This window comes from Podarcis bocagei (genome assembly GCF_964188305.1).
Source record: "Podarcis bocagei genome assembly, chromosome: 1".
NCBI classification, from domain to species: Eukaryota; Metazoa; Chordata; class Lepidosauria; order Squamata; family Lacertidae; genus Podarcis; species Podarcis bocagei.
In genome coordinates this window covers 7948624-7963588 of record NC_138125.1, presented here as the reverse complement: position 1 = coordinate 7963588, position 14965 = coordinate 7948624, and the positions used below count along the sequence as shown (strand labels likewise).

The window sequence follows — 14965 nt, the reverse complement described above, 5'->3', positions numbered from 1 at the left end:
GGCAAGTGCAAATTATTCTTGTTATGTGAATATATTTAGTGCCCCCAATAGTCTCACTTTTGAGCTGCTGTTACACCATTGTTTGCATTCCATCTTACACATTTTTTGCTCATTTTTTCCTTATGGAATATTCCGACTAGTGATGAAAGTTTTCTTGCAGTGGAACAGCATGTGAAGGACATATGCTTAGATGTTGTACAAACTGAAGATAAATATGCAACGATCACCTCAAGCAGCCAATTGGAAGCAATGCTTCACCATTCCAGCATAGTGCGACAGATCAATGCAATATAAATTTACAGCCAGCCAGTGTGGTATAGTGGTTAGAGTGTAGACTAGGACCTGGGAGACCAGTTTTCAAATCCCCACTTCCCCATGACATTCACTGTGTGGCCTTGGGTCAGTCACTGACTTTCAGCCTAACCTACCTCATAGGGTTGTTGTGGCATTAAATGAGGAGGTGGAGAACTGTGTATGCCACCTTGAAGTTCTTGGAGGAAACAGTGAAATATAAAAACTATAAATAAATAAACATTAATTCTCCCAAGCATGCTGGGGTCAAAAATACCTAAGCTGCAATGCATAATCATTTTTTTAAAAAATGTTGCCAGCATAAAATTGCTTGATGCATTTTTTATTCAACCACTCAGAGTGGACCTACTGAAAATAACTGACATCACTAAATTAGGTCCATTAATTTCAATGGACCTACTCTGAGGAGAACTTGTTGGGATAAACTGCGTATCTATCTTGAGCTGAGCCAAGTACTGCATCTCTTACATAATTGTACACAGGGAACACAGGAGAGTGAATGTCAACTGTTGGAATCGCCTTTCCATCTTGACAGCCCCTAGAACAAGCATTTCAATTCCTAACTGAGCCCCTAACCAAAGTCTACAACCTAAATGCTGCACTTTAAAACACACAGGCACCTCCTTTAAAAGCACAGGAATGCTCTTTACCAGAAAACCAGCAACATGAACAAATCCACCACAGCCTAGGCTGCCGGAGGTGGGGGAAGAGGAGAATGTGAACTGCAAGTAGCAAAGAATGCCCACAATAAGGGCAATAGGGGAAAAAGAATGGGGTGGGTGATGAGGGTCAGGAACTTGGTTATGATCCAGTGGAAGAAACAGTGAAAAAACTGAGCCCTCTGGGCATTTTCTCAGTATTGCTGCACATTTGTTCAGGACTGAACAGAAACCACTTCCAGTTTCTAAGTTGTAGGAGCCAAGGCAATTGGCTTAAAGGTTAAGCAAGGATGGAAAATCTCTCTTCAGCAGCCACATGGGATTTTTATTTCTGCCTAGGGGCAGAGGAAATACACCACTGATCTTGGAATTGCATGATCCCTTCATTTAATCAAAGTCCCGATTTTTGACACGTGAAGAGCTGCTGGGGTGAAGTGTTATGTCACTGATGTTCCGAGCTGGTGCAGGGCTAAGTCTTCAAATCAGAAAGATTAGTTAAATGAAAGATAAGCCAAACAATGTGTTAAATCTGCTTTGATCCTGCCTTGAAGGAGCTGGAGTCTACTTTTGGATCTCAAGGCTACTTCACACACTAAAATTGGAATCCGCACTATGAGTAAGCTGTGTGTTGCCAGGTAAATAACTTTCTCCCTGTGCAGGTGTGACTCTTAGGAATGCCTTGTATCTTCATAAGATGGAAGTGTTTGGCTAGTGACTCTCCTGCAGCAGCACCCCAAACAAACAACTCCCTGCTGCCACAAACTAACTTTCTAAGCAGAATTGGGTGTATCAAAAACCACTGATGTTTCTAAGGGCACTGGAAAGGATAATGGTGCATTATGATCAAGTCATAAAATCACAGAACTGTATAGAGTTGGAAAGGGACACTGAGGGTCATCAAGTTTAACCCCCTCTAGACTAGAATGTTTCCTTACAAAATAAACAAGAAAGTATGTCAATGCAAATTCAACTTTTTTTTAAAAAAAAAGGATCAAAGTTGTTGGACACCCATCTCCCATCCTTGACCACTGGCTGTGCCGACTGCAGCCGACAGGACTTGGAGATCAACAACATCTGGAGAGCCACTGGATCCCCACCCCTGGTGCAGGTTATGAGGGCAAGGAGCCAAAAGGTGACCAAGCACCACCACTATATTCAAGCCAACATTTATTCAAATACGGGCTCTCATTTCGCCTGAAAGCTTGTTCCCAGCCTGTTTCCCTCATCTCAGCTGACAGCACAACACACACAAAATACAGAATTGGAACACTTAGTTCTTCGAATATATGACTTTTAGATTTTTTTAAAAAAATTAAGGTTTGGTTCTTTTTATGAATTAGAATAGTAAAGGATGAATGATGAGAAATACTGCCATTTCCTGAGTCAGACGTATATGGAAAAAACAACAGATCTAATCCTTTATCAGAAAGGATTTGAAATGGGGAGAGACATTCCTTTGATCATGGCTCCCATTGCTGGCTGTTTCTTTATTAGGGGTCCACACTGAGCAATGAGGAAAAGAAGAGGTGCTGGACCACTGGCTATCTCAATATGTGAATCTGGAGTCACTTCACACTTGGTCCCTCTATGTGCAGTTTATGGAAGATAGTGTTCCATGTCACACACAGAACACAACATGCAGGGCCTGTTCCCTTGATCTGCCCATTACTACTGGAGACAGGTCACATGCCTGGGCTATTTTCAAACGTTACGCTTTAAGGAGAGGCAAGGACTGCACATATACAGGAGGGGTCATGTGTGTAGTAAAAACTGCTTCCGCACAGCCCTCCTGCTGCTGCAAGGAACTACAGGGTAGGAACCCATCACTCTTCTACTGCATCAGTTTTCCCTATTCCAGCCAGCACTCCAGAGACACTGCAGTAGAGAGAAGGAGTGCTTTCCAATGGCATTTAATCCACTTCTGTTTTAAAAAGGAAGTTCTACTTCTATCGGACATAGTGAAATCAAGCGACAGAAATTTAGTAATTTAGCATTATGTCACAGATTTAGTATCTTCCATCCAATTAAATGTTCTGCTTCTACCAGTCTCACGAAGAGGGTGTTCAAGCATCTGGTTCAAGAATTTTATTTTAAAAAAACCGCACTTCCATTGTATCACCACCCACTCTCTTTCCTCCCAGCTAAGTATTCCTTGCTGTTCTAAATCTCCTTTCTTTTTAATCTACTTCACATGCAGCCTACTTCAAATTAAAGCCTCCCTGAGCATGACCTTTTCAATACACTTAACTGTTCTTAAAAGAGTACATTGTCAAGGAGCCATGAAAATTAAAGATTCCTAGAAGAACAACTGACAAGAGCTCAGCGCCGCTGTTTTGCTCTCTTATTAACTGCTAGTGCAGAGCCAGCAGAATCTGGCCATATTTTTCCCACCAAAAACACACATCAAAGATAGTAAATGCTACTCTGCATCTTTACAATTTGCAAAGCACTTCATACCTATACACCTGTAAGTTAGCTCAGTAGCATCACCATTTCTACAACATTTCCCTTACTGAAACATACAAAATGGAAAGTGCAACAAAACACAGGAGAACAAGAAATGAGAGAACTGAATAAGCATTCTTATTAAACTTAATTGGTCCCCTTGTTTAGAAGTTTTATGATTAGAGCAAGAGTGGACAACGTAGTCCTCAACTACAATTCCCATCATCCCTGACCACTGACCATGCTGGCTAGGGCTAATAATAATAATAATTTATACCCCGCCCATCTGGCTGGGTTTCCCCAGCCACTCTGGGCGGCTTCCAAATGAATATTAAAAACAATACAGCGTCAGACATTAAAAACTTCCCTAAACAGGGCCGCCTTCAGTTGTCTTTTAAAAGTGAAATCGTTGTTTATTGCCTTGACATCTGCTGGGAGGGCGTTCTACGGGACAGGTGCCACTACCGAGAAGGCCCTCTGCCTGGTTCCCCGTAACCTTACTTCTCGCAGCAAGGGAACAGCCAGAAGGCCCTTGGCGCTGGGCCTCAGTGATGGGAGCTAGTGCCCAAGGACACCTGGAGGGCACCAAGTTGGCAAGCCCTGAGATCTCAAAAGGACATTTTATTCTTATCACCATTTCTATACGGTACCACCAAGGCGCTCAAGGCTGTATAAAAGCCCCATGGCACAAAAACACACACAAAACCAAACAAACCCTCACACAATGACACACAAAATCCCCGCAGCAATGCTTTAAAGTAAGCTAGTCTAATAGACAGCTACTGGATCATAGTTAACACATTGAGCTTTACGGTTAAGCGGGGTTTTAAACACAAATCTCCCTATTCCCAATTCAGTCTTCTAACCACTACAACACTCTGGTTTATGTGTGACAATTAGGGGACATGGGTACACATTTCAGAAAAACGTTGAGTACACTCCTGACTACAACTATCAGTCCCACATAACAGATGATGAGACTGAGAGGCTGAGGGGACACCTTTCATGTTCGTGGTTGAGGGAAGAACTGAATTCAATCTCTTCAAGTCTGAATCTGTTGCCTTCCAGAGGTTGTTGGGCTCCATCCCGCTCCCATCTTTCCTGATCGTTGGCCATTCTGGCTGGTGCTGATGCAAGTTGGGAGTCACCAACATCTGGGGGGGGGATGGACGACAGCTTCCCCCTTCCTCTCCCATAGCGCTCACTTCAGACAAGCATGCAGCTGTAGCCAGTTATGCCTTCTAACAATCAGCAACGATTTCCCGCAAAGGATAAAAAGTTGGATACGGCAAATTCATGCTGCAGAGAGAGGAGAGCTCCAAAATTGAAGCCCACTAACACAACTACCTCCTTAACAAGGAAGAAACAATCCAATTGCCACACAGAGTCTGAGGGCCGGTCTCTGGCAAAATTAAAAGACGTTTATCAATGTATGATAACACTGGTGCCCTGATAACAACAGCTGGCTTAAATGCTGGCTCCAGCTACCTGCAGTTAACAAATGAAGGTTTGTTCTCAGTAAGGAACAAGCGTTGCCTTCGCACCGGTCCCGTGTGAGGCAGGCCCAGAGGAGTTAATAGGGAAGGCCTAAGATTTTCTTTTCCTTTAACAGTGTTTGCAGACTGAGAAAAAAGCAATTGACATGAATCTACAACATTGAGTTAAAAGTGCTTAAGGTGTCAATAGCTCACTCCATATTTTGCAGCTTTCCCCCATCCCTAACTGTATGTAGTTAGACTGATTTATACTATGCAGCAGTTGCATCTGGGCAATACACTAACCCATGTTTTAAGGAAGGGTAAGCAAGATGGAGCCATCCGGGTGTTGTAATGACTCCTAACTCCTCTCAGCCACAGGCAGCATGGCTAAAGGTCAGGGATTATAGGAGCTGTACCATCACATCTGGAAGGCACTATGTTGGCTACCCGTATTTTGAGAGATAGCAGCTTAAATTTCCATTCAGTCACTATATAGAACCGCTTTCTGTCTGTCAGCAATCAGGAGACCTGTCAAATCTTTGACCAGTGGTCCTTATGGCTTTTATTCTCTCTTTCAATAATAAAGAACTATGAACTGCTTGCCTCCCTATCTGTCTTCCATTTCGGAGATTTTACCACCCAAGTGCACACAAGCAGGGCATGAAGATGATCAATCACACCTTATTTGGTATTTAAAGGTATATTGCTGCTGTACATGGAGGTCCCTTTTCAGCTGACCATCTTGTGGTCATGAATTCCATTTGAACTATGTAAACATTACTCCAAGTCAAGTGAGAGTGACCCAAATGTCAGCATCTCTTGCAGTGTGGAGGCTGGGCTGCGGCTAAAATAGAAAATTTAAGTTCCACAGATCTTGCAGCATTCATCTTTGGGCCACAGCCAATATTTTTTAGAACTTGATTACCAGAAGGAATGATTCTGGCTTGGATCCTAAGTTAGCCTTTTCCCAACCTTCTAAAACAGGTTTTTGGAGAGTGCAAGAGATTGCAGGCAGAAATCGAGGAAAGTCTCCTCCCACTTCTGCCTGCAGAAGCATCACCTGAGCAGAACTCCACCTGGGGGAAGATCCCACCAGCCACAACAAACTCTGAGACACTGATTTCCCCTTGCATACATGTGTCACCACAAAAAGGGTGCATTCATTCCTCAATGCTTTCCTTAGCATTTTCTTACTCTCACTACAACCAAACCACCTTTGTTCAGGTGAAGACAATTATTCATTGAGGCATAAGGCTACAATTCTATCCACGTGTATTCCAGCTTAGGACAAGAACCTAGGTATCCACCTGGAAACCAGAGACCAGCTGTTAATTAGAGAAAATGCTGGTCTATTCAAGAAGCTCCTGGCCCTGCTCAATATGACAGCAAACATGGACCAAAGTGAAATTAACCAAACCAGAACCTTCATATTCCACATAAAGGAGTGTCAGTATCTGCTTAAAGGCACACACACAAGCTATTTCCAGAGGCAGGTAATATTTTAATGCATATCCCTACAGCCGGGCAAAGTACAGATACACTTTCCTGGAGCTTTTGTAAAGGGGGACAAAAGCCAAACAATTCAACACATTAAATCCTGTGAAGTTTAGTTAATACATTAAGGCTTACCAAAACAAACTTTCCAGTTATGTCAATTTTCAATTCTTAATGCAGTGCTAGAAGCCGAAATTTGACTGCCACTACATTCTTGTCCTTGACACTTGCATGAAACAGCCCTAGAACACTTTTAAGCCATTCTTCCAGAGAATAATATTTACTCAAGAATTAAGTATGCAAAGGACTTGCAGAACTTCTTGAAAGAAGCAACTTACAAATAAGCCTTTGCTCAAATGGGATAAAGTTTGTTTAAAATCCATGCAGTTATCTCAACAACAATATGTTGGGCATTCTAAACTTACAAATCCTCCTTATTAAAAACAACAACATTACAACTTAATTTAAAGTCCAGTGACAAATATTTAAAATACTGTTATGTTTTATTTTACAAGACACCGTTAACAATTCTCAGGTGGCAGAGGGCAATATGAATAAGTAAAGTTATCCAATACCAGATCAGACCACGAACCCATCTAACTCAGTATGATCTACCATTACTGGCAGTAGTTCTCCAAAATCTTGGTCTCTTTGGCTGAGAACTGTTTATTCCTTCATCTCCCCACAAATAAGAAATGCTAGAGAAGGTATTTAGGGTCCCTGAAACAATTTCCAAGCTCCTGGGCCACAATTATCAGTCCAAAGGCACAGAAATGCAAACATGCCAAAACCAATTCTGCAATTTCTTTAAACTTTAGGAGTGATGCTCAGGGCAGCCAAAGGAATTATGTTCTCCAATATTTTGTTGCTATATAAACACAATTACACTTGAAAAACACTGCCATACAGCAAACTGTTCTCAGCTTGTTAATTTATTTTAACACAGAAGTTAAAAGAAAATCCACTGCCTTGGCCTTTACCCCTTCCAGAAGCCTTGCTAGTGCCACACAAATTACTAGTCTCTCTGCTCATACATACGTATGTTTATCATTTGTGACCTGCAAGGGGGTATCCCAAAAGCAATCCTTAGCCCCAATGACAAGAAGGCAAATGACTATTTATGAGGCTAAGTACAGCCATATCAGGAAATACAAAACTCACAACAATCCATCGCTTCTCTTGTCTCTCCTATTCAAAAGTATGAAGGTACAGCCATTAAGCATGGCACTAATGGAGGTGCTTAGTGTAGCTGGTAAAGATGAGCCCTAGGGAAGTAGTTTACACTTAACTTTTCTAAACTTGTGTTCTCACTTTATCCACATAGCCTGGTTTTTCCTAAGAGGCTGAGCTCCTAACTCAAAGCCTGGCATCCTCAGACCAGGGGTGGGGAACCTGTAGCCCTCCAGATGTTGTTGGACAAACTCCCAACAACCCTAGCCAGCACAGCCAATTGTCGGGAATGATGGGAATAGTACTCTAGCAACATCTGGAGGACCAGAGATTCTCCATCCCTTACAAAACAAGCGGCTCCACATGAAGCATCCGTTGCTTAACCACACCATTTCAGTCTGCAGGCAGGAGAAATCTAAAAGTTGATAGTCTGGTACATTTCAGGGAGCTTTTTTTAGCATAATTGGGCATTTGTACAACGGACCCACAAGTACAATCTGAAGTAGTACAGTCCATCTACTGATCATGGATTAACTCAACAACCCAGCAGACACTTTTGATGTATTGCTTTCTAATGCTGAAGAGACCACTATGTAAGCAGCATGGATCTTATCTAGCCCAAGGGTCACATTCCCCTCTGGGCAACCTTATGGGAGCCACACGGCAGTGACAGGCAGAGTGGAGGCAATACTAGGTGGAGCAATAAATGTGTTTTTTTGCTTCTGCAGAGTTGGTTAGTATCTTCACACTCGCACATCCCTCTCTATCCAAGAAAGCTATTACTATCACCATCAGAGTTCAAGGACACATTACAGCCAGGCAAAAGGACTCATGCAGGGCTGGTGAGGGGTGTGGATTGAGGTATTTTAATTGGCTTCATGTCTCCCCCCCCCCAACTTCTAAATCATTGTTAGACATTTGGCAATATTCCTTCTATACAGACACCCTATTTTATTGGGAAGTTTAAAAAGTCATAAGAGATCTGCTCAAAAACCACTGTGCATCTGGGACAGAGAAGAAATTATGTATATCTTAGTGCCAGTGAAATCTACTTTGGCACAGAAATCTACTTACCTACAGTATACCAGCTTGCATCTGTTAGTTTACTGACAGTGGCCTCTTGAAACGATCCATCAGACATCTTGGTTTCAACAGTTGCACCAACCTATAATGTTAGAAATCACATTCAGTTCCTCGTACAGATCAACACCCTAAATTTAAACCCAACAGTGCCTAAGTGTTCCTCAACCTTTTGACAACTAAGGCACTAGTTTTGCTCCCCTAGATTTGAATTTTACATCTACTTATTTTCGATTTGCTTTCAGAACGACAAGTCAGCACCCTGCATTTAAGTGTGGGATAGCTGCCTGTATACTTGCCTTCCTTTTGCCCATTCAGTCACAGTTAAGGGTGTGGTTCTTGCTGTGTGGGATTATCAGCTGCCGTACAGGATGATACCACTGCTCATCAAGCAGCAGAGAGAATAATAGTTGTTTGCGGGCTTCCCACTTTACACAGAGAAATAGATGCACACTTTTTCCTTAGCAGACTTTGACTCTCCTCTCAGCAGTAAAGTCTTTCAAGACTAAAAAAGCTAATGCCCTTAGATGTTGCTTTTTATTTCAAAGGCACTTAAGTGCAAAGACTGTCTTCTGAAGTGGGACCCGGATGTGTTTCATTGTCAGCTGAATAGTCTGTACCATCATGGAACCAAGACTGAAAATTATCCCATGGAAGGCCAAGCTTTTGGACTCAGAAACTTTGTATCAAGTTTCTGAAGTGAGGAATGGTTACATAAACATTGCTCTGAAATATTCTACTTTATACAGTTTTCCTTTCGTAGATAATTTCTTCCTTCATTTTTTGAGTGAACTATTTGTATATCCTCACTTTAATATTTCGGTGGGGAAAAAATATGCCTGAATCTGAGAACTAAAGTCAAACAGGAATGCTGCTGTCATTTGTCTTACTCTGAATCAGGCATTTAAATGCACAGTTTTTTGAATTTACTGATAACTTTTGAAGAAAACATGCATACATACCCTTAAAGGTCCTTTCACTTGGTCATCTTGCACCAACTGTGTTGAATTATCCTGTTTTAAGATCACCTGCATGTTTTGAGAGGGATTTTAAATAAAAAAGAATTTTACTTGCAAAGAGGTTAAAAAATGTCATTTACTGTGAGATTCAACGTCAGCCCACTTGAGCAATGGACTTTCATGTGTGCACACACAAGGCTTTTATGCGCCAGTAGGTTGCTCCCTAAAGTATGCCCCAGCAGGTATGGGGACTTTCCAGATCCAACTGGGGGTAAGAGCAGGAGGAAGTGCACATTGCTGTGACATCGGATCTCACCCTATATGCCAGCATGCAGAGTAGAACATTATTCTAAGTAAGATTTTTCAAACATGGAAGTTTGCTTTTATTAAAAGCATTCAAATAAAACGGTAGCACAACTATGGAAGAAATTGCAAGAAATTTAATTTCACGCTATCAATTGAGTATATGGTATTTGTCTGGTTGCCAAGTCAGGTCAATAAGTGATCTGGGGACGGGGGATTCCAATGATGTTTCCTTAGTAAATCCATTTTTTACATACAGTGTAGTACATTGAAACTCTTGACACAAATCAAAGAAGAACACGTTTTAGCTGACTGAGGTTTATGCCACAATAACAGGACAAAGGGACACAGGTGGCGCTGTGGGTTAAACCACAGAGCCTAGGACTTGCTGATCGGAAGGTAGGCGGTTCGAATCCCCGTGACGGGGTGAGTTCCCGTTGCTTGGTCCCTGCTCCTGCCAACCTAGCAGTTCAAAAGCACGTCAAAGTGCAAGTAGATAAATAGGTACTGCTTTGGCGGGAAGGTAAACAGCTTTTCCGTGTGTTGCTCTGGTTCTCCAGAAGCGGCTTAGTCATGCTGGCTACATGACCCGGAAGCTGTACGCCGGCTCCCTCGGCCAATAAAGCAAGATGAGCGCCGTAACCCCAGAGTCGGTCATGACTGGACCTAATGGTCAGGGGTCCCTTTACCTTTACCTAACAGGACAATCATATACATTTTCACTCAAAAGGATGTCCCATTATGGTCACTGGGACTTGAAAGTGGGCACAAGACTGCAGTCTAAATCTGTGAGTCTTTTGAAAGGTGCCATGAGACTATTAATTGTGAGGCAAAATACCAACATGATCATGGCTTCACATGCAACTGATCCATTAACTCAGATCCATTAGAGATTTGCTTTCTCTTGATCAATGACTGAGCAAATCACAATTCCTGCTACACTAGCAACTTAGCCATAAGTCTGTCTCTTTGATAACACAGCAGATTACACCAATTAGAAAGCTCTCTTAACGATCCAGCGACTGTAGACCCGTGCTAGAAGATACCCTTAATGGAAACACTTCAGAAACGAATGTATTTTTAAAGCTGAATTTCTAGATATCATACAGGTGAAGCCTATGAAGGGCTCGCCATAATCCTTACCCATTTCAGCATTTACAAAAAAAGCCCCATCAAATTTATAGTAAGCACAAATTGTTATTGATTTTTCTTTTTAAAAACAAAAACAAAAACCCTGCTCTTCAGCAAAGATAGACTCCTAAAATGAACCTGCACACATCCAAGGAGAAATGCAGGGTATTCCTGATTCTCTCCTCGACCCCAATGCCGTAATACTTATTTGGACCAGAAGAGAGAAAACAAGTGGGGTTTCTTACTGCTTGAAAATAAATGATGCTACCTTACATTTTGGCAAGCTTTTTATTTCCGCAGGGTGCCCTATTGGGCTGGGCTTCCTTAGCAGCAGGATGCATGCATTTTCATGCAGAAGGTCCCCGGGTCTCTAGCTAAAAGTATCTAAGGAAATAGTTGATGTGAAAGACCTGTGGCTAATGCACTGGCATTAGTGTTCTCTCTTACCTTGACTTTCACCAGCCTTTTTACTGTCTTAATTTTTGCCTCGCAGAAGGCACCCCGGTATTTGGCACTGACATCAGTCCCAACTGTCAGGTAGGCAGGCTCATCTGCTGCCTGAAGAGAGAGCAAAAAATGGTCAAAGGGTGGAAGCATTCAAGCACATTTCTCAAGGTTCAGATGGCACAATTTTAAGCTTAATCGTAACAAAACCACATTGAAAACCTTTTAAGTCTCCAGGAAGTAACTGACAGACTAAGACCTGCCACTGGCAATCAGTGGAGTTGCACATACACACAGGTTTACTCTGACCCAACAAGTCTTTAGAATCTATTGCGATTTATTTAGTTTATCCATTCAGAAAAAACTCTAGTCACCAAAAAGAGAAAGGATTTGGTTCTTGTGTTTTGCTTTTACTAAGATAGCATATAGATTAATCCAAAACTTTTTACCATTTGTAATCTACTATTTGGACAGCAGCTTACAGTGACCAATACGTAACAGTACACACTGGAAACACTAAAAATAATCCTACAAGAATGTGTATTTCTGCAAGATGGACTGTACGCTCTGAAGTCTTTGAAGAAGTGCATGGTACTCCAACATTGCAGTTGTAAACAAAAAATTTGACAGCTGCTGCTTCAGCCAATGGATTTTAAGTCTTACTGGCCACAAGTGGTTTCTCAGGCAGAAATACCAACAGTCAAACTTTTCGTTTCGGAATACATTTCTCATATACAGTTGAAAGAAAAAGAAACAAGCCCAATTGTTGCTTAATGAGGATAGAATGCAACACTAATTTTCCTTAGTTTTCTGTTCACTTTTTCCAAAAGCTGCACCTCCCAAAAAAACAAGCACCTGGGTACAGAACAGCAGAGGTTAACAAAGTTTTAACTGCTGATACAACACTGGATCATTTGCCAGCTTAACAGCCCATTTATTAGAAAATACTTTAACAGCACATTTCAACAGGGTAGTTCCCAGGTAAGTGTGCATTAGATTGCAGCCTTAGTCCAACAATTAGGACTTAATTCATTAGAAAATAAGTATAAGGCAGTGTCTTATGTACTTTCACTTTGATCAACTTTGACCATACGTCTGTTCAATGAATTAGCATCATTGAATAGTGACCTTTTTAATGACAAGTAATAACTAACAAGTAGCACTGAATGGTGATGTTTTTAACAGCAAGTAATAACTAGCGAACAATCTTACAACCCAGCAAATGAGTGGGTAGGGATACAATTTCACTTCTCATTCCCAATACACCGTAGTGGAAAACAGCAATTTCAACTTTTCAGAGAAACATTTGAAACACAATGTAAGCAAGAATTTTAGCACTGATGTTACTGATATATAAGTTCTTGAATGTAAAGAACCAGAAGAGGAATGCCTCATTTCTTTCCAGAGCTGTTCACTGGGTTTGCAGACATATGTGGCTGTTCAGCAAAAGGCAAGCTTCCTAGCAGTGGCATATGAACCATATTTCACTAAATATGTATTCAACAGGATGATATAATTTTAACATTGAAGGAAAGTAATACACAATCATTGGCAGGATAGAGAACAGAAGAGAAGGGAAAACTGAGAAGTTGAGAAACAGATTTACCTTCATCTTTGAAGGTTATTTGAGGGATTCCAGCTCAAACGTTTTCTTTTTACCACAGTTGAAGAAAAATCTAGAAAACAAGAAGAAAATGGTAATATTCATACATGTAATTATAAAAAAAATAATTATAAAAAAGTGACAGAACTGAAGAGCAAGAAATTAAACTATGAAGTCAATGGTCAATTATGAAAACACAATCCTCTCCTTAGTGTACACAACGCAGAACTTCTGCATCTGTAGAACACTCACTCCAGGCCTCATACTGGCAAGGAGAAGGAAAGGGCTGAAAAGTAGTAAGTGGGCAATTTGGAGTTCTGGTTGAGAAGTAGCTGATGCTGCTACCTTCTCTCTATTTCAGCTCCCTCTTGCTCATCTCTGCATCCCCCGTCAGTAACTGTCATCCATCCTTTTCTCTTCAGCCTGTCAAGAAAAGAAACTCTAAGGCCACGGAGAAGACATTCACTTAAAGGAAGCAAGAGGATGATCAAGAAACAGGAGCAATCCCAAGAAGCCAGGATCTTCAGCCCCCTCTCTTAGCTTTCTTAAATCTGAAAAGACAGACAAGAATATATCTGAAGGTAAAAATGCTGCCTGGCAAAGGGGAGGCTGACAGGCCAGTCAAATGCAGACACACCCTCCATTTACGACTTCCAGCTTGATCCTCTGTATGTTTACTCAAAAGTATGTACTCAAGTGGGACTTGCACCCAAGGGTGCACAGGGCTGCAGCGAGTTGTCGGCAACATCCCCTCGACCGCTGAGCAAAATCACTCTTTTGCTTTTCCTGGCTGAGAAGCACCTCAGACCTTCTTTCCCCACCCCCTGCACTTAGTTCCCACTCCGATTCACATCCAGGCCTCGCTCGAAACAAGCCCCATTCCTTTTAAACGCACTTCCCCATATGCCGAAGCCCTCCTCCTTCCGCCCCCAAGTGAAAGCAAAATTCGTGCTGTGTTTTGGGAAACCTTCTCGACTCCGAAAGGAAACACATTTCCCCCCCCCCCTTTCCCACCTACCCGATTAAAAAAACCTCACCCCTCTTCTAGGCCTTGGCCTCTGTGAACCCCCCTCGTCTCCCGGCCCACCCCCGGCTGCCCCCCAAGACACAAGCCCCTCGGACCCCCAACCAAGGCGATGGCAAGCGGGGGGGGGGGCAAGAACGCCTCCAAACCCCCCCTCTGAGGAAGGCCAAGGAAACTGACGACGGGCTTTCTTTCTGAGGGGGGAGAAGGGAAAAGAGAAGTAATGGGGAGGAGGCCCGCCCCGAGCTGAAGGGGGCCTCGTCCAGATGTGGCGGGGAAAGAGAGCCTGCTCAAAGTGTGGCAGGAGGAAGGAGGACTTGGCCGGCGTGTTGTGGCTCCTCCGTGAGGGGAAGCAGGCAGAAGAAGGCAGCGCTTCTCCGCCTCCCCGGTCAGGCATTAGAGAGGCAGCGGGAGGAGGAGGATCCCGCCCGGGCCTCCCGCAACCTCCGGAGGGGATCCCGAGTTCCAGCCCAGGGTCCCCTGCCTTCCCTCCAAGCCCGGCCAGGCCCCCTCAGCCCCGCCACCAACTCACCGCCGACGAGGATCCGGCGGCGGCGGCTGCCCCGTTTCCTTCCTCCGGTGTAAGACGTGGGCGCGTCTCCGCCGTCCGGCCCCGAGCAGGAAAGAAGCGGCGGCGGCGGCGGCTGAGGCGGCGAAGGACGACGACGACGGAGCGAGCGGCGGCGGCAGCGGGGAGGGAGGGAGGTGGGGAAGGAGGACGGGCCTGTGGTCTCGCGCCTCGGCTCCGCCTCTTCCCCGCCCCCGGCAGCCCGGGCTGCCTCTGGCTCGCGCGCTCTGGCTCCTTGACGGGCGGCGGGCGGGACTCCCTGGCCCAGCGCTGCTGCTGCTGCCTTGCGCGGCTC

The 14965-nt window shown here is 43.4% G+C and overlaps 1 protein-coding gene across 5 annotated transcripts in view; it reads right to left on the bottom strand.

Annotated features, from left to right (window-relative positions):
• ARID4A (AT-rich interaction domain 4A) overlaps positions 1-14793 on the bottom strand; it is a 62922-nt gene extending 48129 nt beyond the window's left edge. The window contains exons 1-6 of one of the 5 annotated variants that reach the window (XM_081191292.1): positions 14635-14793; positions 13424-13501; positions 13082-13151; positions 11479-11589; positions 9601-9666; positions 8633-8723 (exon numbers count right to left, since the gene is read on the bottom strand). In XM_081191292.1, the coding sequence (XP_081047418.1) occupies positions 8633-8723; positions 9601-9666; positions 11479-11589; positions 13082-13087 (274 nt within the window). In that variant the 5' untranslated portion in view covers positions 13088-13151; positions 13424-13501; positions 14635-14793. Of the gene's footprint in view, positions 1-8632; positions 8724-9600; positions 9667-11478; positions 11590-13081; positions 13152-13330; positions 13350-13423; positions 13614-14634 lie in introns of those variants that run through there. The other 4 variants (XM_081191290.1, XM_081191294.1, XM_081191291.1 and 1 more) reach the window with 4 other exon arrangements.
• Positions 14794-14965: the final 172 nt, after the last annotated feature.